At 39.5% G+C, this 25,938-nt stretch overlaps 1 protein-coding gene across 1 annotated transcript in view; it reads left to right on the top strand.

The window, feature by feature from the left end:
• The first annotated feature begins 4,095 nt into the window (after positions 1-4,095).
• Positions 4,096-25,938, top strand: part of FBN2 (fibrillin 2) — a 177,992-nt gene continuing 156,149 nt past the window's right edge. Inside the window, exons 1-5 of the mRNA XM_040580766.1 lie at positions 4,096-4,702; positions 5,954-6,036; positions 9,719-9,817; positions 10,404-10,499; positions 12,890-12,985. Of these exons, the coding sequence (XP_040436700.1) occupies positions 4,479-4,702; positions 5,954-6,036; positions 9,719-9,817; positions 10,404-10,499; positions 12,890-12,985 (598 nt within the window). The 5' untranslated portion in view covers positions 4,096-4,478. The remainder of the gene's footprint in view (positions 4,703-5,953; positions 6,037-9,718; positions 9,818-10,403; positions 10,500-12,889; positions 12,986-25,938) is intronic.

Genomic DNA, 25,938 nt, shown 5'->3' with positions numbered 1-25,938 from the left:
GAAGGAAAAAACAAAATATTTTGACATTGTTGAATGACTATATTTTTTGTTGTTGTTTATTCTGGTCCCTTTCAACCAATTCTTATCATTTGAATCGTGTTTTATCTAGAATAAAACCAGACCACCTTAAAAGAATTGTTCAAGCACTTCTTCCATGAAAGAAGCAGGAGATACTGTTCATGATGCTCAAAACCTGAATGCTTCCTGCTGTACTTGGTATGGCCAGGCACTCAGATACATCCCTTGCTACCAGTATAACCCTTTGGAAGGACCAGCAAACTGCATCCTGAACCTGTATAATGCAAGGGCTTAGATCTGTGAGCTGGTGACTGTACCATACTATATACTAGGTTCATAAAACTGGTGTCTGGCACTTAACACTGAAAAGATAGGGCCATGCTCCTGAAATGGACAGAAGCACAAATTCACACATTTGTAATTATGTCAGTTTTACTGTAGCGTCTTAGCTATGAAACAAAACAACAACAACAAGAACATAATCCCAAACAAAAAACCCAAAAGAAACAAAAAAAAGCTTTACCTTTTTGCAAAACACTTTAAGGTCAGTATATATTTTTATGTCAAGTATGTGTTGTAATTTATGTGACTTATGTTTTCAAATCTATGGCTTTGGGCCAACAGATGGGCCCAACACTGCAATCTCTTTCATTAACTTTAACAGAAAACTTTCTGCAGGACAGGACCAGTCTACAATAGACTCAACTCCTCTTATTACCGTGGAAGAAAAACAACATGACAGCAATTTGGATAGAAGCATTAAGGAGAAAAAAAACTGTTTTTTTAAAATCCTGACATTCTGTTGTCATTTGTATTTTTAATACCTGAAAGGCATTGGGTGCCTTTAATGATTCAGGTTAATGAATAACTGATATTTTTAATTGACAATCAAGTGTGGCCATTGAGAGACATAATTTTAGGACTAAAAGAAATTATTTACATCTACAAACTGTAGTTTAATTGGATCACACTTTAGCATAGTGATAGCCCACATTTTTGTTTCCAAACACCAAAATAGTAGGAGTGCCTTTACTTAAAATAACTCCCACCCTTGTTTTGGAAGAAAAAGCCAACCACGTGGGAAAACTGTGGCTTCAAAAATAACCCACATTACAAGTTTTTCTCTGGGAATATTTTCTGTATGTAAATATGCACTTACATGTTTCCTGAACATCCACTATATACAACATTTTGAACTATTTTTATCAGAATTGGTCAGACTTGAAGCAGAAATTCAGCTAGAGCGAAGTGGACATTCAACCTCCTGCATCAGTCACATGATGTCAATATATCAGGGCATCTTCTGTGAAAGAAGCTATTCTATTTTATAACAGCTAGGGATTATGATGGGAGGGAACCTCTAGGATTATCCATTTCAAACATTTTTTAAGACTTGGGAGACAAAGCCTACAACATCTTTCCTAAAGAAATCTAGTTTCATCCCAAATGTACTTAACAATTTTAAGTTCTACTTCTAATGAAGACCTGTATTCCTGTTTTATCGAAGAAACTATTCTAATTGTAGCACTGATTTGAATTATTATCACTTCATGTATTTTTTCTTCTCTTTTCCTTCACTGTTTTTAAGAGAACTGCTGTTACAAACCCTTTAGCAGTGGTTGTCTTCCCATTGACCATACTAGTGGCGTTTAAGTGCAGATATTCTAATTTTAACACATCTTTTTATACCGTGAATGATCAGAATATAATCATCATTTCAGATTATGTCTGATCAGTGTCTTGTAACCATAAGAGGTATTAATGCTTCCCTTTCTAACAAAGACAGCTTTGCTGGAAAGTACTTAATCTGTATGCATATTTACATGGACCATGTATACCACAATCTTACCAGAATTAAGAGTCCTTGCTATTGAATGCTTTGTAGTTTGTGTGCTAGTTCCTTTCAAAATTCTAGAAAGGTGCTACCTAGCCCTCTTCTGGTATGACTGCGATGGGATCTGTGGGTCTTAGAAATCACTTAACAAATCACTGGTGGCTGCCGACCATTTGCTTTTGTTCCTGAGCCTAATATCTATGACGAAAAAACCCCAAACAAACAGTAAGAATTATATATATCTTGGCTTTAAAGCTTAACTTTTTTTCCCCCTAATATCTAGCCCTCCCCTGCTGTGTAACTGGTTCACCTTTTTTGTTGTTTCACTGATATTTTTTTTTCCTTAATATTTTCTTGTGTTGTCCTTTTCAAGACGTAGCTCTGTCTGACTTCTGGGAATTACTTCTTTATCTCTGTGCTTCCTGATATCCAAGGCCCTAAGCTTATCTCAGATCAGTTCTTTCCTTTTTATTCTTTGTAGGTTGCCTGCTTATTCTTCACATTTTTTCTTGAGATAGTTATTCAAGCAAGCAGGCATGGAATCCTTCTCTCCCCCTGCCTTTGCTACGTGCATCTCATTCATGACGAGTTTAACAGTTCCTGTTTTGAAGAAGCTCCAAACCTCACCTATATTCATGAGTTTCCTTGGACTCTTCTACCTAGTTGTCTTCATTAAATAGTTCTTTCATTAAATGCTTCCCTTAGTTTCCCTAAATTTCTCAAGGCTTTACCTTTAAAGATTCAGTTCCTCCCATGCGAAGTCACTTTTGCTAACCTTCCCAACTTAAACAGAATTAGCTTCTGGTGAGTCAGAATATAGATCTGTAAATGCAGCCACTGGACTGTGAAAGTAGCCAGTGACTTGAATAAGGGAATAGCTTCTTGGCTTCTTAGCTAGTGGGTTTTGTTGCAGAGATAACAAGACATGACTCCTGCATCTCATTCTAGAATTAGAAATGACAGATAATATGCACACAGAGCTAAAAAAAGCTGCTACGTGTTTTCTGTTTTGTTTTAAAAGGAAAAAAACCCAACAACTTTCCTTGTTGCCAAAGGATGCCATGGCATGTATGGTGAGGTGCTCAACCGTACAGCTGTAATTCAAAGCAATAAATCTTCTCAGATGACAAAACCAGATTGTGTCCTGTTGTTATCAGAACGACCCAGAGAAAGCACTCAGGGATTTTCAGCAAGGACATGCCTTCACTGCTTTTGTTTCCTTTTTCCTGATGGCTAACTGTTCAGCACATCTAGGTAAAGGCATGGTTATGGCCTTAAGAGTAATTACAAAATTAGTCAAGCTGGCAGGGTTTTTTGCATTCATTTTAAGATGCTTATGTAGAGAAAAACAGGGAGAGGAAAACAAGTAAAACTTTAGCGTGTGAACCTCAAAAAACGACTCCCGAAGGCAACCACAAACTCACATAGTTCAAAGGCTCTTAGCTCTTGGTGCTTTTTGAAGTGTTTTGAAGAAATTTGTCAGCTTGCTGGCAAAACCACCGATACAGGCGGCTGAACCAGGCGGGAACGAGTGCCCACGCCAGGCGCTCCCGGCCGACCCCGCCGAGGCCCCGCGTCCGCTCCGGCGGGGTGCGGGATGGCTGCGCGGCTCCCGCCCCGTCTGCCTGCGGGGCCGGGTGGAAGGGCCACCCTCAGGCCTGATCCTGCCGGGCCTCGTCCTGAAGCCTGGCCCTGGACCTCTCCTTTGGACCTCGGATGCTTTTCTACGGAGGGGTTTTACCGATCAGTCTCCCCGCAAAGGCGGGACCACGTACATTTCATGGTGCAGTTCTCAGGGACTTGGGAGGGGACGCCGAAGGAAAGCACAGACTTCCCCGTTAAGCCAGCTCTACCTGCAGCGCCCGCCCTCCGTGTGCTCCGCGTCCCCGCGGCTCTCCGGCAGCCGCCCGCCCGCCCTCTCGCTCCCCTCCCCCGCCGCTCCCTCTTCCCGGCCCCCGCCGCAGCCCCACGTGTGCGGCGGCAGCGGCGCCCGCTCCCCTGGCTCGGCCCGGCCCGCTGGGCTCCGCTGTGCCAGCGGCGCGATCCGCATCCCGCATCGATCCCGCATCAATCCCGCGCCCGCGGAGCCGCTCGACCCCTCCCCCCCGGGCGGCCGCACACCGGCCGGGAGCAGCGGCCCCGCCCCCGCCTCCCGGCCTCTCCCGCACCGCCCGCCAGCTGTAACATCGCCCCTTGCGCCGCACGGGGGCTTGTGCTCGCCTCACTGTCCGCCTCGGCACATTTCTTTGGACGCGCTTATTCCTAATTATCATCTTGTGTTCGTTTTTTCTAGGGAAGTTCAACGTGGTTCTGTTGGATTTCCTTTTAAGGAGGGAGGGGGAGAAAAACCCAAGCAACTCGACTTCTCTTTTTCCCTCCTTTTCCCCCTCTCTTTGGAGAGAGAGGAGGGGGGTGATGCAACGTGGACCCCGCCGCTGGTATCACCGCGTCCCGCTGACGGCCGCGGCGGCAGGGCAGGCTGGGGAGGAGAGAAGAAAGAGTTTCCGTCGCTGAAGCCTTCCCCCAGCGAGGAGCGGGGCCGTGCCCCTGACGGCGGTGCGGGACAGGCACACCTCTCCCCGGCTCCCCGCCCGCCCCCGCCGTTTCCCACCGGGGCAGCCGCAGGATGGGGAGACGGCGGTGGCTCTGGGTGCAGCCCTGCATCCTGTGCCTGGGCTGCCTGGCGCTCTGGGCTCAGGGAGCAGCCGGGCAACAAAAGCCGCCGCCGGTCCGCCCCGCCGGAGCAGCGGGCGGCATCTACCCTGGAGCCGCGTACCGGGAGGACGGGGCCGGCAGCGCCGCCGCCGCCGGCCGGGTCCGCAGGCGAGGACAGCAGGACGCGCTCCGCGGGTAGGGACGTGTTCCGCGGGTAGGGAGTGTTCCGCGGTCAGGGACGTGCTCCGCGGGCAGGGATGTGCTCCGGGGGAAGAGATGTGCTCCGCGGGCAGGGACGTGCTCCGCGGGCAGGGACGTGCTCCGCGGGCAGGGACGTGCTCCGCGGGCAGGGACGTGCTCCGCGGGCAGGGATGTGCTCCGCGGGAAGAGATGTGCTCCGCGGGCAGGGATGTGCTCCGCGGGAAGAGATGTGCTCCGCGGGCAGGGATGTGCTCCGCGGGCAGGGATGTGCTCCGCGGGCAGGGATGTGCTCCGCGGGAAGAGATGTGCTCCGCGGGCAGGGATGTGCTCCGCGGGTAGGGACGGCCCCCGCAGGTAGGAACACTCTCCGCGGCCAGGGACGCGCCGCGCCGCGCTCGAGCCTCCCCGCCGCCGCCCGCCCGACAGCCCTTCCCGGCCCCCGCCGGCCCCCGCGGTCAGCGCCGCGGAGCCCGCCCCGCAGCCAGCCGCTGCCTCCCCGCAGCAGTCCCCCGCCTCAGACCCCAGACTATGGTCCTTGCGTTTGCCTTCGGTGCATCTTGCCTTCCCGCCCCGTTCCGCAACGGAGGGATTGCGCTCAATTTTGTATTTTGTCCTCGGCTGTGAAATGAGGTCTTTAATTACTGCGGTTATATTAAAAGCAGACATTGTGTGGGGCTGCGTTACAACTAACGGATGTACAACGCTGGGCTTTTTACTCGAGCATGTTACAATATTAAGATGCTTGGACATTCGCTTTACTTTGGTTTCTGCAGGGAAACTAAGCAAAATCTGTTTTTCCTGGTGTTTCGGGGAGCGCTTGGTAATTTGAATTAGCTTGTTAGTCTTTATGATCAGTCATTGTGTCTGTCTTGTGTCAGATGGCAGCATGAAGCCAGTTTTTATAGCAAGGTTTCTAAGACTGTATATGAATGAAGAGCCAAACTCATCCCTTGCATATCCTAAATAATTCTACCAGGGATGAATGTGGCCTGCTGTTGCCTAGCTTGCCTCTCCTCTTTGTACTAACCGGTTGAACTAATATAAAAAAAAATGGCTTGGAACTTCTTATAGCGGAGGAAGATTTTATTCCTTTAGGGAGGATTTTTTTTGTAGATAGCTTTGCTATACACTTTGTTTTTATTTCATGCAGCTGGTTTCTTCCCCTGTGTGTACATAAAAATTTGGATACAATTTACATTGTTTTATATTGTTGTATATACTTTTATTTGTTTGTCTGTGTGACAGGCCAAATGTGTGTGGCTCTAGATTCCATTCGTACTGTTGCCCTGGATGGAAAACGCTCCCTGGAGGAAATCAGTGCATTGTTCGTAAGTGTCTGACTTCAAGTTTCTACTGCCCTAGGGGTAATAATAAAAATAAATATTCTTTGTGAGTTGTTTAATGACATTCAATATCATGCCCCATTCAATATGAGAAAAGAGAATTCAGTTCTGTCTTTTGCCTTATTTCTGAAGAGAAGAGAAAAATATGGATTTACAAGTCTACTTTTGTTGCAATCAAAAGATGAGCCAATTGCTGTTATTTTCCTTGGTGTGCTCGTAAGAGGCATGTCTGCACTTAGTTTTTACAAAAGAACACGACAATGAAGGAAGAAGGAAAAAACCTTCCAGAAATCAAATAATCCACTATAGTAACAGGAAAAAAAAAGCCAAAAGGTCTTTATATAAAGCAAATCAGATATTAATTTTTGTGAAACTTCTGTGCTAGGCTTGGAATTGCAATCAAATGGAAAACTTTACATCTGGAGTGCTTATTCACTTGCTTGTCGCTTTTAGTTGTGTTTTAACAGCTATAAAGCATGTAGACTGGAATTACTGCTTGGTCATAATAGGTACTGTGCTGACAGATGTGGCTGTTGACATGGCTTGGCAAAAAAACCCATCCAACAGCTGGGGGGGGGGGAAATCTGCTCAATGCTCTGGTTAGGGAATGTTGCCTACCTAGAAAGGAAGTAGAGAATTATGTTTTCTGTCTGTTAGACAAAAGCTATTAGACACATGCTTGTTAGAGTTCTTGATTCTTAACATGAGTCTGTTCCCATTCATCCTAGCCTGTCATCATCTCTCTTGCTAATAAGTGTGCTCAGCTTCAGAACTCAGGTTCAAGAACATATTTCCCTGTACATAAGCAATGAAGGTCTCTGTAATACTCCAACAAACTACAGACATATAGGACTAGTGAAGGAATGGGCAGTAAGCCATGGTATGTGGCCATAAAGGTGACTTTTTGGGCTGCTGCCTCATGATTCAGGACTGTTAACCTGTTCATAGTCGTTTTACATGAATAAATTTGCCTTGCTAGTAATTCTTATGAAGGTGCCATGTGTATCACAGATTTTTATCTAACGTTGACCTAGCATTTCCTTGCAAAGGTTAATAAACATGTCATTCAGAGGAAGATGCTGGTATCAGTACCACTGTGTGATAAGAGGAGCTCCTCAAAATATTCAGATCACATTTATTATCTCATAATACTGGCTTACTTAAATGCAAACTGGAGTTGCTCTTGGTAGGTTTTCAGGTTCAGCTGGCTATCTCTGATTTACTTTCAATTTATGTGCACAAAGGATATCTTTTAGCTCCTGTTTACTTACTGAAGCTTAATTGCAGCTCCCTAACGTGTTTGAAGGGTGAATGATTTTGCCAGATCATCTGTAAGATTGGCTGTGACCCTTTTTTGTTTGTATTTTTGGTGGAGGTTTGAGAGCACAGATTGCTATGCTCCTATTAAACATTTGTTGAGATGATGATCCTTCTGGCTAGAGCTATTTAGCTAGATGAAGCCTTCCTCACAGGATGATGGACAAAGTAGCAAACTTCTTGTTGGAGATGCATTGATTATATTTAGTGCAGATTGTAACTGGTGATTTTAAAGTATTACTTCATGAAGAGAGATCAATGATCTAGTAGTGGTGGGTCAACAGGGAACTGGTCTGACTTTGCTGACTTTGCAATGTTTTCATTTGATAATGTGGTGATGGTTGTTGGTGGTTTGTGACATACTTATGATTAAACGTGATCTGTTACCTAAAAAACAAGGGTCTGGTTGGGTTTATTTTCTCTTTAAATAAAATAAACTGCTCTGACTAAAGCACATTTAGAATATGCTTTTGGCTATAGGGCTTTGAGTTGATAAAAAATTATTCCCGAACAGATAATTAACAAAATGGTCTAAATGTAGACCTCGCTTAACCAGGACGTTGATCTATGTTGTATGAAGATGGACTGAACACTCATACAAGGAAAACAGTCCTGTTACGTGTTTGTCAAGTGCACTAAATCTGAGTCCTGTTTCTCACTTTTACGCCTGCTAATGGAAAAAAATATTTTGTATCAGTCAGTGGTATGTCTCTAATTTCAACTAAATAGCAAAATCCCACAAACTCTTTCACCTCTCATGCCTTCATGTTTAGGGCATGGCTGTAGAAGAATGTAATGGTAATTGTGGATGATCCACATTGCATCTCTTCGATGCCCAAAGAGTGGTGTCAGTGGACCCCTGGTGTGGCTTTGTCTACTCCCCTCCAAAGGCAATGTGGCCTTTATTGGAGTATGTCAAGGAGGATGCGGGTTTAGAAGATCTGTTCTGGTTTGGTCTGAGTTGGCATCAGTACAGAGCTTCTGATTTGGTGGAGAAAAGTTGAAAGAGAGCATGTTAATTTATCAGGGGGCATATTTAAATTCTATAATGGGGCAAGAAAATTATTTGCTTCCTTGTAGGAGTTATGTCTCGTTTATGCATTTTTTTTCTAAATCAGAGGTAGAGCACAAGCATTGTGGGAAAGGCCTTATCTCTGCTTCCTTTTTTTAAAATGTATATGGCCAGGTGTGGGGTTTTTTTTCCTTTCCTTTTAATATACATAGGCAGGGTTTTTTTTAGGTTGTTGGTATAGTCTTGACAAATTATCTGTCAAAGTATTTGTTCCTTTTGTAGTCCTTCAATGGAGATATGCTTCCAGATTTTTTGATTCTTTCAAAACCCCAGAGTTATTTACAAAGATCCTGTGATTCTTGGTTGTTGGGTTTTTTTGCTTTACAAGCTGTCTCTCCCACAATAGTGGTTTTTTAAGTCCTCCTGTGTTGTACTGGGTACTGGCTCTTAATGTTTCATGGTCTCTTTAGGCACATTTGCTAATCAAGCAGATTATTTAGATGTATTCATTTGGATCTCCTTTAGAATCTGGATTTAACCTTTAACTCTTCCTTGTTCACTTGTTCCTTCGTGCAATAGAGCTCCCTTGGCGGGTGAGTGAGAAGGGAAGGCACGATTTAGATGCATCAGGGGGATAGCACAACAGCGTGCATGTTATGGATCCATAATACGGTGTGGACAGCCTTCCCTGAAATTTTTATAAAGTTAGTTTCTAAATGACGATGGAGAAATATTTGAGTACAGAAAACTGTGTTTAGGGAAGCTACACAAAATCTCTAAAGCCCATCATTTGGACATGGACTTCTCAAAAAACGGGTTTGTGTGAAGGATGGATAATCTTAGAAAAAAAGAGACCCTAAAATGCCTCTAAAATAGCAATTATAAGAGAGGAGCTATACCATCAATTGACATTATGATCTATATTGTTTCTATTCATTCATATCTTGGATTCTTGGTAAACTTACTGGTCTTGTGGTCTACAATATGTAATTTTAATAATTTTACATTACTCATGTAATAGGCTGGTAGTTCTAATTAGGGAAAGACTTGATTATCTGGTTTCAGTGGTCAGACCGATGTTTGAATATGCCAATATGATTCTCTTTGCCTTTAAATTTGTCAGATATATTGATTACACCAAAAATTAGTTTGCTTTATTTAACTTACAATTACTTTTGCATGTATATAAACTCTCCCATTGAAATAGGCATTCAAGTGTTCTTTTTGTTTTGTTTTGGTTGTGTTTTCTAAAAGAAGCTGTTAACATACTTAGGACTTTTTCCTCTAGTTTAAGACTAAGGTTACTATTAATCACTGTCTTTTTGTGTTTTTCCTCAGCAATTTGTAGAAATAGCTGTGGTGATGGATTTTGTTCCCGTCCTAACATGTGCACTTGTGCAAGTGGACAGATATTACCTACTTGTGGATCAAAATCTAGTAAGGACTTTCTATATTTGTTTTCATTACAGATTTCATTTTAGGTAATTCTTTTTGACTGTCAAGTCAAAAATAACTACTGTGTAAATTCTTTAAAAAGAACTTGTCATTACTGCATATATGCATGTAACGCTTTGGCATATCTCTGGTTTTTGATAAAGTTTGATACACTATGCATGTATGTTTACTCTGTGAAAAATTGGAAAAAAAAGTGTTTAAAGAGATAAGCAAGTTTAAATACAAATTTGCATGTTATTAACATTTTCATCAAGTCCATTTTCCTAAGAAATGAAGATTGTACAGCCTCCAAGAGAATTAAAAGTTCCAAGTTGCTAAATATAGGCATGGAAAACTAAAAAACCCTCTTTTTTTAAAAAAAACAACTCTTCCTTTTAAAATAATGGCTGACTAATAGCTACAGTGTGGACGGCTTTGGTTACAAAATACCTGAGTGTACATTTAAATACATGACATATTGTACAAAGCTCATGTCTACTTTTAGATGCCTCTGTTGTCATTCACATTTGCTTCCTAATGTGGTATCTCTGCCTAACACTGGTATCTCTCTGCCTGGGCTCCGCTGCAGTACAAAAGTGCAGCATTAGTTGCATGAACGGTGGCACATGCACGGATGACCGGTGCCAGTGCCAGAAGGGCTACGTTGGAACTTACTGCGGGCAGCGTAAGTAACTGCTCTGTTGCATTTAAAAGTAAATCTGCGTAAGTCCTGCAAGTTAGCTCTTTCACTGCAGGTAGGGTGGGAAGATAAAAAAAGCCAACATGCTGAAATATAACGAGAAGTCTGTGACAAATTTAGTGCTTTTTTTGGGGTATAGTGTTTACCTGAAAGTCACTTCATGCTTGAAGTGCATTTATAATTCTCTAAAAATCTGAGTAGGGATTGAATTCACCAAACAGTTTTGGAAGATCCTTTGGGAACAGTAGCAGTATACATCCCACTCTCCTTCTCTTACCAGGTGATCACTAATTTTTCATTCTATTTTATGAAGTTTATCCATCTAAGAACAACAGCCTAACTGCTGTTAAAGCACATTTTTCTGTTTTCTACTTGACTAAGGAAAAACATTAAATACAGTTCAAGTTTTTGAATACCTTTTCAGTTTGGCAGACAGGCTAGAAAGTCAACTATTTGCACAGCTCTACCTATCACAGTAGTGTTTACAAGCTGTACAAATGCAGCAAACAGAAATCACTAAGGGCTGCAGGGATGAAGAAAGACTCAAAGTGTATTCTGAAGCCAGCTGGCTACTAATTACCTGAGAAATTATTTGCTGAAGTTAGTCTGAAGGAACTGGAGACAAATAAAAAGCAGCCATGCAAAGAGCAGTTAACTGAACAGTTAGACTATTCAGTTACACTGAATCCCTTTGTCTTGATAATTTTTGCAAATGATGGAGAGCAGTCTTGCTCTTGCTTTATTTCTACCTAGATAAAATTCTCTAAAAATTTAGGTAATAATTTTAATCCTAAAATGTAAATATTGCTAAGAGTTGCTAGCCCCTTGCTGGTACTTTTAAAGAATTGGGTCAACACCTGAATGCTCTCACACAGGCCATATTCCAGTGAATAAATGAAAAGGGGACTGGATTTTCAGGCAGTGACTCTAAAGCAATCCAGAAAATTTGAACAAACTTGAAATTTGCCTTATTGTACAGTTAAAATTTGAAGTAAGATTGAGTATTTTTCTTCTAGACACAATATGGAATGAATGTCTGAAAAATGTAAAATTGTCATTATCCTTTTTACTTAATTTATTTACTATATATATTTAGAAATGTGTCTTAAATACAATGAAGTTAATTGTCTTGCTAAAGTGTCATTGTCCTTTAATTCAGTAAGGTGACACATGCAGAGAAGTATCTTCATTTTATGCATAAGATACACCTTATCAGTAAAAAGTAATTCAGTTTTATAGCTCTTGATAAGAAGTAGGGCTTCATCACATTTCCACATAACCATATATTTTATGTTCCCCATTGTGATATAGTTGACGTGTATATTTTTTCCAGTCAGTTTGAAATACTTACCTTCTCTAGGTCGCTGAGGTTCTTTTGCACTGGATACTCAAGTATGTTAAAAATGCCGCCTTCAGACTGGGGAGACCTGTGTAGAAGTCTGGAGACTTCTAGACCAAAGTCCCTTTGCTCTTGTTCAGAGCCGCTTAAAAATGGTGGGGCTCTCCTTTATGGTGAAATACATTGATTTGGAACATGTGTGAATTCTGAACAAGGCTGTGTGTCCTGGAAGCAATAAGCCTGAAAACAGACCGGATTACTTAGTTAAAGCACTCTTTTAATGGCATTTTTCAACTTTGCTGAAGAACCGTCTTCCTTTCAAATTGAGAAGATTTCAGTGCTTTGACAGCATGTTTTGTTCTTTACTCACACCATTGATAAATTACATGAATGGGTGCTTTGAAGTTCTTCAACTGTAAAATATCTTCTCCATCTATATGTACTGTGGATTTATACTCCCCCAAAATTGTTTTATTTCTTGTTGGGATCTTTTAGGAAACAGTTTTTCGAAGGTACTTACAGACAAGTTAAAATGATAATTATTTTCCCTTGCTCTAAACATCACTTCTCCTGCCAGTATCGACTCTGAGAGGTGAATTACCTGTCTCTTTGACTTCCCAGGCCTCCCTTCTTGAAAGGTTTACTGCTGTTGTGAATGAATAGTACAACTTAATACACTCAGAAAATCTCAAAATAGACGAGTTTTTATCTGCTACGTTTGGTGATGGTTATAAATTCTTGAAATTGGTGACTAGAGCTGCACAACTGTTTAAAAATCAGTTAAACATCTGCTGATCTGTGCTAAATGTGATTAATTGATCAGATGCTTGCAATTAGCATCAAACAGGTGCTAATGGAATTTGAGTTGAACAGTCATTACTATTGGTGATGATGGGTAGGAAGGAGATCAGTTTGATCTTCAGGTCCAGAAAGATTTAGATCGGTTGAGAGGAAAAAAATTATTTTTGAATACCACATATGATAATCTTTGAAATATCATTACTATAACATTTTAATATTTTTTTTTTAATTAAAGCTGTCTGTGAAAATGGCTGCCAGAATGGAGGACGGTGTATTGGACCTAATCGCTGTGCATGTGTCTATGGATTTACTGGCCCTCAGTGTGAAAGAGGTAAAAGAAAGAAATAAGGAAGGAAATTATGAAAAGTTATATGCAACAATGCAGTATGTATATATTTTATGCTGTGTATTTTCTGCTGAGCCAGTAAGCTTCCAGTAAACCATTTATTATTTGTAATTTTAGAAACTGTCTTCCTTTTTAGTCCGGTAGCCACATTTCATATTGGCAAGTACAAAACTGTCACAATTAGTACGAATTTCAGCTCATTTAGGCTGCTTATTTTGTTCATGTAACAGTTCAAATTTGATCTTTCTTTTGCTCTCAGCTATGTGAAATAACTTGATAGCAAAATTGCTGATGGTGTAACTAACTGAAGGATTCTTTTTCTGTGTAACACCTCTTTCACAAGAGGAACTTGGGAAGTTCCTTGCTCTGGTTAGTTCTGTCCTACAGGAGAAAGTGAGATGGAGCGAAAAAATAACCAGTTACCATGATACTGAGATCAGTTCCTAAAGCCATGCTTATACAAGAAAACATCTTAAACGTATCTTAACTAATTGTGCTTTCATGAAATGGGGACTAATCTAGGATTTTATTATAAAATTTTATGGAAAAATCCTAAGCTGCCTTTTATGGGTTTAGAGATACCGACGAAGTCAGTTTCAATGCAGCTGAACAAAACATTTTTAATGTTACACTATGTGGTTAGCACACAAAGAATTAAGGCACTGAATCTACATATCATGATTTAGAATAAACCTGCTTCCACTCTCAGAAATCTATAGATGCTTTTTAGTAAATCAGAGCATTGTTTGTATTCTGAAACAAAGACTATGGAAATATAGTAATGTAGAAATGCTCAACATTAGATCTAATTTTAGAATGTATTTTATGTGCATCAAACTGGTAAGTGTAACCCAAATCTCTGTCTATTTAGAATGGATTTTTAATGAGTAGCTATCGTGTCGACTGCTTATCAAAACAATAATGTTGTACATCCTTTAACATGAAGTTTGTAGGAATAATCAAAGATGATGCTGAAGAGGTTAGCAGGAATATTATTCTTGGGCTTTCTCCCAGTTGGTGTGTTTGCAAATACATGTTCTCATCAAAAAGGGTACTGAAGAACTGAGCAATCATAGTGTGAAACGCTGAATACTAGTATGTATTGTTGTATTATTCCTTTAAAATATTCAAAATGTTGTCAGTACTAAAAAGGGGGATGGATTCATTTGCATTAACGGAAAATAGAAAGTCATATATTTAATTCTCATTAGCAGTGGACAAGACACCCACTCAGTGCAGAAGTAGACTTCTTAGATTGATAAAAAAAAATTAAATCAGAAGGGATCTCCACAGGCCATCTAGTCCAGTACCTGCCTGAAGCAAGTGTAATCAGATAAGGCTGCTGGGGTCTATGTCCACTCAGGTTTTGAACACCTTCAAGGATGGAGATTCCACAACATCCCTGGACAACCTATTCCAGTATTTGATCATCCTCACGTAAAACAAATAAACAAACAAACCACAAAAAATATCCCTAATATCTAATTGCAGTCTTGCCTGTTCTGACTTGTGTTTGTTGCCTTGTCTGATGGCTGTGAACCTGGAAGAAGAGTCCAGCTTCAATTTCATTGTATTTTATATTTTATTATATATTATTTATAATATATTATTATTATAAATAATATTGTATTATTTATATTTCATGATTATATTTCATTCTGAACAGTTATAGGCAACAATACTGCCTCTGTAGTTACAGGCAGCAATAGTCCCCTTGAAACCTTCTCTTCTTAAGGCTGGCTGAACTTGGGTCCCTCAGCCTTTCCACACAGGGCAAGCTCTCCAGCTCCCTGACCAGTTTGGTGACCCTTGTCTAGATTTTCTTCTATATGTCCATTTCTTCCTTGTATTGGGAATCCAAAACTGGACACAGTACTCTGATGCAGTTCTACAAGTGCCAAATGGAGCTGAAAAGCCACTTGCCTGGACTGGATGCTGTGCTCATCCTGTTGCAGCCCATGCAGCTGGCCTTCTCTGCTGCAAGGGTATGCTGCTGCTCCAAGTCCAGGTTGTTCTCTAGTAGGACCCCCATTATCCTTTCCTCAAGAGCTGTGTTACAGGCAGTTAGCCTCAACACTCTGTTGTTCCATCAGATTATTTCATCCCAGATGTGAGACTTCCTTTGCTTTTGCTGAACTTCATGTGAATACGCCCGTTTTTTCTAAACCATCCAGATCACCCTCCAGCATATTGTCTCTTGTCTCGTGCCCTAAATTTGGTGTAATGTGCAATCTTGATGAGAGTGTGCTCTTGTGCCACCACCCAGGTTGTTAATGAAGACATTAAACTGTTATTTGCCCAAGTACTCATCCGTGAAGGACCGTGCTAGTTTCCTGGCTACAAGCTGGACTTTGCTGATTACAACTGTTAGAGCCAGCAGTCCAGCCCATTTTCCACTCGCCTTATACGTTGTTTACTTAGTCTGTATCTCACCAATTACAGTCTCTCTGTGGGAGCCTGTTTCAAAAGCCTTCTCAAGTAAAGCAACATCCACTGCCATGTCCTTGTCCTCAGCTCCAGTGACCTCAGGGTTGAAAGTGGTGATGTCACTTACCCTTGGCAAACCCATGCTGGCTGCTTCCAAACACCTTTTGTCGTTCATGTGTTTAGAAATGGCTTCTGAAGGGAGTCCTGTGGAATTCTGTGTTTTAAATTCAGGTCTGAAGTGCTCCAAGCTTTTTATAAACTGTGAAAATACCTTGCACCATTTTACTACACTTGTTCACTATGAAATGGAGGTAATTTCCATGTAGATGAAAGAAATAACCAAACCAAATACTGAAATATCAGGAGCTTCTATTTGCTATTCCAGGCTGTTTTGTATACCCACTAGATGTCACAAGCAACAGAGAAATGTAAAGGATGACTTTGTTTCTTTGTCTCTAATTGCTTGTCACTTCTGTTCTTAAAACCAGATTTACACACTGTTATTCATTGCTGGTGGTTTAGGGTTTTGCTGTTGCAAGTTACATCCAGCCCATTCTCTGTAGTTGCTTCTTACAAACCAAGTGCAAGAACTCAAATCTTTTATATTTTGGATAGTGGGGAAATAGGAAGCATTATTCTGTTAAAAACTCTGTTAATATTTGCAGCCATTTCCAGGAACATTTATTTGTAGAATGTACAACTGCCTTCTAGCAAAAATAAGACACTACCAAGTCTGTCAGTTTAGAATGGATTTTCAAGGGATTGGACAGCATTAGACTGCTTTATAGTTTAAGCCTTAATTCAGAGGGAGCTTACATTTGTCAAAATTCAACAGTCAAAGTTCTATATCCAAGATGGATGATAATTATTGCAGTACTATAACATGATAGAATTGTAATATTGCAATTTTTATAAATTGATTGCATTCATATATTTTTTTTTTTTATTTATTGCAAGAGAACTTGGTAAACCTGCTTTTTGTGCCTGACAGAAGAAATTGTTGCTGGTTAAGACTTGTTTCCATTGTCTAGCTAGATTCAGAACTGTAGAATCATAGTACGTATGACAGACTCCACCTGTGATGATGGTTCAGATTTTTTAATAACTATGCTTATACTTGAAATAAGTTGACTTGTTTAAAAGATTCTAGTACGTATGGGTATTGTAACAACTTTTGTGGTGATGAAAGCATTGAAGTTTGCTTTCTTATAATTCATTGTAAGACTTTAAGCTGCAGAATTCAAGGCATGTAAAGGAATGAAACACCAGTATTTTGGCATCCATATTTCTTAGCTGTCCTTTGAAGTCTTAGCCTTTCAATTCTACATGTAGAATGCTATTGTTATAAAAGATTTAAGCTACATTGCATGGTTATTTGGAAACTGAGTTATTATAATCAAAAATTTACATGTCCTTACTTGAAATTGGGAATAGTAAGACAAATCTGCTTCTGTCACTGTCACAAAAATATAACATATATGTAATATATGTAATTGCTATATAATTTGCATATCTATTATAATATAATATACTTTTCCAGCAGTGGAAAGGACTAAGTAAAATTTCACCTAGATTCTTATCTTGGTGTTGCCTAGACTTTCTCATATTCAAAAAAATAAGTTAACTAATTTATTGTATATTATTCAGCTAAAGAAAGATGACTCCTGTAGTATATCTTGGTAATAACTGTAAAAGGTCTCTACTGTAGTAACTGTGAATGTTAATTTTTTTAATGCTTTACATGAGCTGGAGTACTGTGAAGGATACTTTAAATGCCTGTTCTGTTCAGTACTTATTCATAATTTATGCTTTTAACCTAATAAGAAGTTTATGCTTTCCAACAAAATGCAAAAGGCAATGATTTCTTCATCTCTTGGTTGCAATGGTTGCCTGTAATACTTTACAGCAAGAAATGCCTCTGTAGTTTAATTTAAAACTGAGTTTAGCAACAGTTCATAACTCTTTTAACTAACATTTTATAATTTAAGGTTACGTGAACTTCCTTTGCAAATCACATCAGAGTTATAAGAGACTTTGTTTTGTTATTTTCTTACATCGCTGTGTTTTAAATGCATACATTTTATTGTTCTGTAAATTAAGTTCTTTTAAATTAGGTATTTTCTTCCTAATATAGAACATATGTAGCTTTCCTTCAGACTGGCCTCCCAGCCTCAGTTATATGATAAAACGTGACTGCTTGTTCAGCTATCTGGGCTCCGAGCAGACTAATTTCCGGACTGGAGACAGGAGGCTGAGCAGTAACTAATGACTGGAATGATGACAGTATTTAACTTGAGACTTGCTGCTGGGTTAACAAGAAAGCAGAACCTGTTTGGGAGCTTGGGCTTTACCCTTTTGGATATATACAATGAGCTTTTCTATTTCCTATCAAAGTGTTCATTTGGTCAGCTTCTTGTCTTTGTTTTGTAAACACAGAAGATTCAAGTATTTGCTTTTGTTTGTTTTGTTGTGGTTTTTTTTTCTTTTTAAAGAAAAAAACAGATGTCAAAATTTTGCTGTTGAATTTTTCCTTGTGAAAAATAAATGAAAATAAAGAAACAGATAGATTAGGAGGTCTCATCCTCAGTTGTACACAAAAGGGCAGGTTTTCTAGCATGAGCAGTTTCTTTGGTTTCTCAAGATTGTCTGGGTGAATGATATTTGTATTGTGACACATGGTGTGTGCAGTTTTTTAATTATATGTAGAGGTAGGTAGCTGTGGAAAAGCAATGTTATTTTCTTCCTTCTTTATTGTGGGCTAAAAGGATGAAGAACCAGTGGAAGGAAGAATCCTGTCACTGATCTAAGTTTGCCTCCATCCCATGTAGGAGAAAGAACGGTGCTCACTTACTGTGTATGTGAGTGGCTTACAATGGGAAGCAAAAGGGTTTGGACTGCGTAGAAATGCATAGCTTGGGAAGAATATCCTTTTGAAGAAGGGAGCAGATTTCAGATAAAGGTATCATGCTTGGGCAGGTGAGAAAAGAGGAAAAATGTATAGATGTAATAGTTTAATATACCATGGGGACTTCTGAAACAGGGGAACTTTTGGGTTGTTCTTGGGAAAATTGCTGCTCGGGTGTTTTAGTCCAGTGTGTTTATTGTACTTGGTATTCCCAGTAAAAGTGCCTGGACACTTTCTCTGACTGTCTGAATTTTGAAATTTCTGTCTATTAAAGTTGTTGAGAGCCCATACTTCATGACAGATGGAGTAAATCAGTGACTGGGGCAGCTGCCTCCCTGCAGGTTCTTAGTGGGTTAATAGGGAAGACTCTGCATAGATACAGCCAGGTAGTTAGTAGAAGCCCTCCTCTCTAGCCAGGCAGCAATTTTTACGCCAGTTCTACAATACCTACAAGAACTTGGCCCATGCAATTGAAAAGTTCTAGGAGGGGCAGCAGCAGGGTAAGTGTTGTGTCCCTGCAGTTAAGAACAGGATGGTGCAGAGTATGGTGAAAAAGGTTTGAAGCAGAGGATGTAACTAAAATAGATGTTCAGTTTGGGGGGTAGGAGAGCATACATCTAAACATTATATTTGAGATCAGTTGCCTTTGTCTGACCTTCTCTGATTGGAAAGTAATTTGATGATCCTGTGTCTAAGAAGAAAAAGGGGGAAAAAGAGAAAAAAAAATAAAAAAAAGGTTTTCTTCAAGCTGGGAAGAGAGTGAAGAAGTCAATCAACAGCACAGAGAAAGGGGCAGGAGGAAGCAAAAAGCATTCTTGGTAAAAGTGTTAATAGCATAGCATAACTGAGGCAAAAGGATAAAGAACAAAGAAAACAAAACTGAAGTGGAGCTGTAATGAAGACACTGATCACCACTTGAAAGTTATAAAGATATTTTTTGATAATACATACGAATAAGATGAAGCTTGTATAGCAAATTGATGCAATTTAATATAGGACAAAACTTCTCAAACATATTTTTATTATAAAGAAAACATACAATTCATATTTAGTCTGTAGTACTGCTGAAGATGCTTGAGTGTGCTTAAGTGACAGTGGTCAGGTGCAAATGAAGCAAGGAGGAAATGAAATTCTTTAAGAAACTACTCCTTCCTCTGACAGACATTCAAAAGATCTTTTATCTTTACACAGCTTTTCCGTATCTGTTGATGGTAGCAGTTCCACGAGAAGAAGTGAAAACTTTTGGGGCATGTAATCAGATCTTGTGTAGTTGGTGTTACCCCTGTAATCTCATAAACTGCAGAACTTATTGCTGTGTAGACTGTGGCAGGTTATGCTCGAGAGGTTTTCCTGTCTGCCAGACGTGGCATGCTGCTGTATGAGTGGTTATAAACGGACCTGTACTTTTTCTCAAGTTGCTTGTTTTGTTTTAGCTGTCCCCCAATGACTGTAAACTTTGTTCAGGTGCTTAACACCAAAAATGCTCTTTTGATCATTGAGCTCTTCTCTTTTTGTAGGAGTTGTGGGAATGTAACTTTTAAATTTTTCTAGGTTTTGCTTTATAGTGGCTACTGTTATCCTGAACTCAAATAGAGGTTCTTTATGTGGGCTAGGATGTGTGTGTGTGTATGCATAAGCAGGTCCCTGCTCTGAAGAGCTAACTGGACAAAGAAAGTATTATTACTCTCTTCTGTGCCCGCAAGACAGGCTGAGGCACCTGAGGTTGTTACTTGTTGAAGGCTGGGCAGGGAAGCTTCAGCAAACTTAGCAATCAACTAAATATCCTGAGTTTCAGTCTGAGATTTTAGCTAGGGGAGTCATCCTGCCTGTTTTATCAAGGTGGTGTAAGACTTTTGTATTTTGCATGCCCTAGGAGTGACTATAAATGAAAATGCAGGATATTTTAGGAGAAAGCAGGAAAAAGGAAAGGAATAAGATTAAACAAAAAATAATTACTAAACGCTACTCTCAAATATCAACCATGTTTCTTTCTGCCACAGGGCCATGTGTTCTGGTGTCTTGGTTTTTTTCAGTGTACACTAAGTGAAATATTTACCTGCTAGACACCAGTTGAGTTCATTTTCAGTCTGCTTTTAGCCATTGGAAGTGGAGCGCATGGTCTGGAGATACTTGCTGAAAGTTCGTAAAGGAGTTATTCAGTGCCTGTTGAGTGAAGAGAAAGAAATATCAGTTCACTGCAGCATACTCTTAACTACATGATCTAGTTCACAGTGGGTATTCATCACTGCTGGGGTAAACGCAAGGGTTACATCATCAACTTCAAGTCTAACTAAAGTCAATGATGTTTAATCAATTTAACTAAAAATGAGTTAGCAGTAGTTTAAAGCTGTACAAAATGTGAATCATCCTTAAATTTTTAATCTTCACCATGATTTCCTACTTTATTTTCTAATTTTCTGTTAAAAAACGTTTCTATCAGCTTTTTTCCACACATAGTGAAAAGTTAATTATAAGCAAAATGCTGCAGTGGTTGCATTATTTTTTAAAAAACTTCAGTTTAAAATAAAAAAGCACACCTCTAATTTCCTTTGGAGATAGTAAGAGCTAAGGATTGCAAATACCTGCAGCAATAAGAAGTAAACATGTACCTGTTTCAGAAGTATCTGATTCAGGAAAATATGTCAGATTAGCTGTGTTAGAAGAAGCTGCTAATTTTTTTTTATTGCTTTTTTGAGACTAGAGGTGTCATCAGATGTCTATAATGCATACAGTTAAGTACTGTCCCTGTTCAGGGAACAACTTTTCCTTCTGCAGGTTCAGACCTGCAGGTATTTGCATACATCAGTCTTTGAAGGATGGCCGTAGTTCTGAAGGGCAAATTCAGAAAGCTGCTTTCATGCTTTTAGAAATCAGTAGCTGCTAGGATTACAGGCACTACATTAGCTAGTTTGGTCATCCATCATTATGTCCAATAAACAAGATTTTCAGACTTCCCTTCCCTCGCCTTTCACAAGCTGAAAAATAAATATCTAAAGCATTGAAAGCCCCACAAAAGAGAGTGTATGTTTATTTGTTGTTAGCAGATATCTGAAAAAGTCTCTCTTCTAGCTGTGCACAAGGTTTAACTTTTTGCAATTTAATAAAAAGACATGGGTAATGCTGAATGTGCCATTGCCAATGATTAAGAAAGTACTTTAATCCCAGTCAGTACTCTTCTGTTGTTTCCCTCTTTTCCTTTCTTTGTGTACTTCACTATGTGATGATTAGTATTCCTTCCTCTTGCCACTTTTCCTCTGGCTGCATTACGGACAGTCAATCTGTTAGATAAATACCTAGTGATGGGTACAGCAAACAAAGTGACTTCATGATAGAATACTAATGATATATAGCATATACTTCTAAGTTACTTGAATAATTCTCATAGTGAACTTAATATAGGTTGTCTCTGAATGCAGAAGACCAAAGTTGGTTATGTTGTTTTGGACAGAAAATGGTCATGGTAGCAGGGTTTGTGTGTCTGAACCTACAGTTCACAGCCACAATGACAACACAATCAGTTTGGTAAGAGCGAAAGTCCATGTCAGGGATCAAAACACCATCGTACAAATCAACCGATTAATTACGATCTCCGATGCGGAGAGTTCCTGTGGCCTGTTACTACAAACGAGGAGAGGGAAGGATGCTTAAAGTGACTACAGACCTTCACGGGGAGCCAACAGTCGCAGGGACCTGTACCTTTTAAAAGGATAGAGTGGGAGTGGAGAATCGCTTCCTTCCTTTCCTTTTGTGGAGAAATCCCATATTGCAGGAAGCCGATGTCCATGGGCATCCTTAGTTCTGAGTGACTTCTGAACAGCACAATTTATCAGGAGTAGCTTCTGCCCACCTCCCAGTTCTAAAAGCCCTGAGAAACTATCTTGAGGAGTATAGAGCAATTACAAGTTCCTTCAGAGTTGAACTGGGGAGAAAAAAAAAAAAGCCAAAAAGAAAAAAAAAAGCCCTGAAATTTGAATGACACTACCTTTTTATCCACAGACAGTAAGCACCAGAAAAAGAAAAAGGTAAAAGTCCTTCAGTGAAGCAGCCTTGTAACTTTTGCTCCAGCTGGTTTTTAAACACTTGTAATCTTTAGAGCTTTTCGGTTAGTTCAGGCATAAGACAGGTAAGTAGTAAAGTGTTGTAGCTGTGGGGTTATTGCACTTTGTGTTAGAAATAAAAGCAGAAATTTTATGCCTTTAAATTAGGTGTACAAAAGGAAGATGAAAATACAGATTTGGATAACCTCTTCCAAGGACCTGAGGATTTTCATCAGAGTAAAATGGAGCTCTCCTGCAGTTTGGGCATAGGGAAAGCTTCTTCGCTTCAAGTCAGGGTTTAAAAGGCAACCAGTGTAGCTACACTGTTCTGTACTGTCAAATGAAAGAACTAGCAGAGTTGATGTACTCCATACTTATGGCAAAATCTATGCTTGAAAACTAGTATTTTCTATTAGTTAAAGCAGGAACGAGTCCAGGAGAGTATAAAATACTGTATTTTTGTATGTCAGGTAGGGCTTAAATTGGGTTATGTTCTACATCTAGAGATTGTTCACTGAAAAGGAAAAAGTTCTGATAATATAGAGCAATGGACCAAAATCGTGAGTGGGGAACATGTGGCAAAGGAGGGGGAAGATGTTGTCTCTGGCAATTTTTGTCTAATCGTATCTCTTTCCTTCCTCACTGAGAATATTCCTCTTTGTCAGATGCATTAGAATAGGACCTTTTCTTTTATTTTATTTTTTTAAATTATTTATTTATTTTTCTTCAGAAAAATCATTAATTTTATTAAACTAAATAATTTGTAATGTATCCAGGAAAATATCTGGAGCTACTTGCAGAGCATCTAGGTAAGTTAGCGATCACAATGAAATTAAGACATTTGTTAACAGGGTTTGTCTTTAACAAAGGTAAAAACCTCCTGAAATAATCAAACAAATAGGAAAACTGTCAGATTCAGCAAGTGCTGATGTTGTTTATTGTTTGTGTAGGCATTGTAGGCAAATTTTAAAATTGGAAAAAAGTAGAAAAACCTGAGATAAGAACCCAGTTCTGAAGAACTGTAAAAATGAAGGAAAAAAAAAAAAAATCTTTGCTTTTGTGACTGTAGAATGTAGTAGGACAAAGTAGACAAATAGATTTAAGAATACTGTGTTGGAGGAGGCTTGAGAGGTCCTCCGTGGAATTCAGCAACTTTGAAAGTTGTTTACTTCTATAATGTTTATGAGCATTTGAAGTGATGTTGGATTTCTATGTTACTTATAAGTACTTGTGCAAAACTTGAAAAACTCTACCCACAAAGTCATCCTGCCGAGTATAATTTGAAGCATTTCTCATATTGTATAGGTTTGTATTATCCAAGAACATTAGATGGAAAGAAGCTCTTGAAAATTCCTGGAGAGGAAGTCACAGCATATGGGAGAGTTGTCATACAAAATCAGACCGAAGGGGCAGCCTGCCCTAGGATCCCATTGCTGCCAGTAGCCAGTTTAACAGAAGAAATGGCAATTCCCCAATTTTTTTCCCAGGGTCAGATAATTTTGTGGCTCAAGATTTTTCTGAGCAAGTGGCATTGTAATAATTTTAACACCTTGTCGTTCATTTTTTGGTGGTTCTTGTGACCAGCTTTCTTTGTCCCTTTCCTCATTCCTGAGATCACTTAAGAATATGTGAATCAGTGTGGGTCCCAGCATTCCTTCCAGTGTGAAAATTATTCACATTCTCCCCATTTTGTTTCTTACTCGCATAAGGAACTTCCCTCTTATTTCATGCCTTGTTTTCTTGAAGAGCCTACTGTTGAGGTCCTTTGGTTATCCCAGGAGACTGTATCTCCTTCCACCTAATAGTTATGTTGATTGATTAAGGAACTATGCTGAGTATATAGCGTTTGCTTTTCTTTTACAACAGCCACAATGATACTTCCACAAGGCTATACTTATCAGTATTCCTACATCAATTAAAACCTAGCTGTTGATAAAAGGAGGCTTGTGGCACACTTTTTGACTCTGAATGCTTTTTAAATTCAGATTGGTGTGGGCATAGATTTAGAAATGTAAACTACAGGAATTCTGCAATTTCATGCCTTTTTTTTTTTTTTTCTTAATGTGAAGATACATGAATTTATGTAAACTTGAAGTTATGCTCTGGCTCTGTGGAGTCTGTGTCTTACTTCTACCCCTGACTTAATCTGCTTCATTGGCTTACATTAATCTTATATTTTTAAAACTGTGGTCATGGATTCTTTGTATAGAAACCAATAATCTTCTTAGGAATGTTCCACTTCCTCCAGTTGTTCTATGTGATGTATTTTTTGTTATTAATACTGAATTCTGAAAAGAAGTCATTAAATGGAAAGCTTTTAACTGTCCGTAAGAGTACAGTATGAAAATGTAAGAACAAGATTTCCAGTTTTCCAATCTTAAGTTTTATGAAGATTTTGATTGGGTGAATCAAAAAACAGTTTTGTTTCCTGTCCTTATTCGTTGACCTGCATGCTGGCAGCATCCACAAAAATACAGTGTTGCAAATATGGGAACTGAACAGAGATCTGTCAGTCCAAAGGTCCAGTACCTCAGACTGAAGCCTTGGCATATACAAGTGATTACAGCAAAGCAAAAAGGTGCTGAGGTCGGTTGAGCCTGGCTGCCAGGTAAGCCCCCACCCGGCTGCTTGCTCACACCCTCACAGTGGTATGGGGGAGAGAAACTGGAAACTCATGGGTCAAGGTAAAGAAAGTGCAATAGGTGAAGCACAATCGTGCATGCACGTGAAGGAAAATAAGGAATTTATTGACTACTTCGTATCAGCAGGCAGCTATTAAGCCATTTCTGAAAAGCAAAGTCTCAGCATGTGTAACAGTTACTTGGAAAGACAGAAACCATAACCAAAATCCTTCCCCTTTCCTCCAGATTTCATTTTATTTTTTTATTTTTATATTTATTTTTTTGCCCTGAGCATGAAGTCATACGATATGGAATATCCCTCTGGTCAGTTCAGGGCCATTCTCAGACTCTTGACCACCCCCAGCCTACTCACTGGGGAAGACAGAGTGGGAAAAGAATAAAGACAGAAAACCTTGACACTGTACAAGCAGTGCTCATCTATGGCTGAAACACTGGTGTGTTCCCAACACTGTCTTAGTCACAAATCCAAAACACAGCGCTTCTGCCAGTTGTTGTGAAGAAAATTTAACTCCATCCCAGCAAGACCCAGTACACCTTCAAAAGGTTTCTCAGGCGATATAGATTTATAGTGGTCTTTTTGTTTAAGAAAATAAAGGAATGGGTAGGATTTTTCCAGAATTCAACTTTAATTGAAATTCACGTTCATTTTTGAGATTCAGATCAATTAGATTAAAAAATTTATTATTGATACAGCAAACTTAAATTAAGCATAATGCCATCACTGTAGGATGGATCTCAGTCAAGTTGTGCATGGCAGTTTGGTATGATTCCACCGTGTCTTGGATTCACAGTTCCAGCTGGTGTCATGACTACAAATCCAATAGCATTGTGTGTATGATTTGTCATACATTTTTATGCAAAATGAATCACTGGAGGGAAACTGTGTGTGTAAGCTTTATTATTCCGGTTTCTACCACATGGTAGTTC

Source organism: Falco naumanni, chromosome Z (genome assembly GCF_017639655.2).
Source record: "Falco naumanni isolate bFalNau1 chromosome Z, bFalNau1.pat, whole genome shotgun sequence".
Taxonomy (NCBI): Eukaryota; Metazoa; Chordata; class Aves; order Falconiformes; family Falconidae; genus Falco; species Falco naumanni.
Note: the sequence above shows the minus strand (reverse complement) of the source record. Positions and strands in the feature narration are given on the sequence as shown.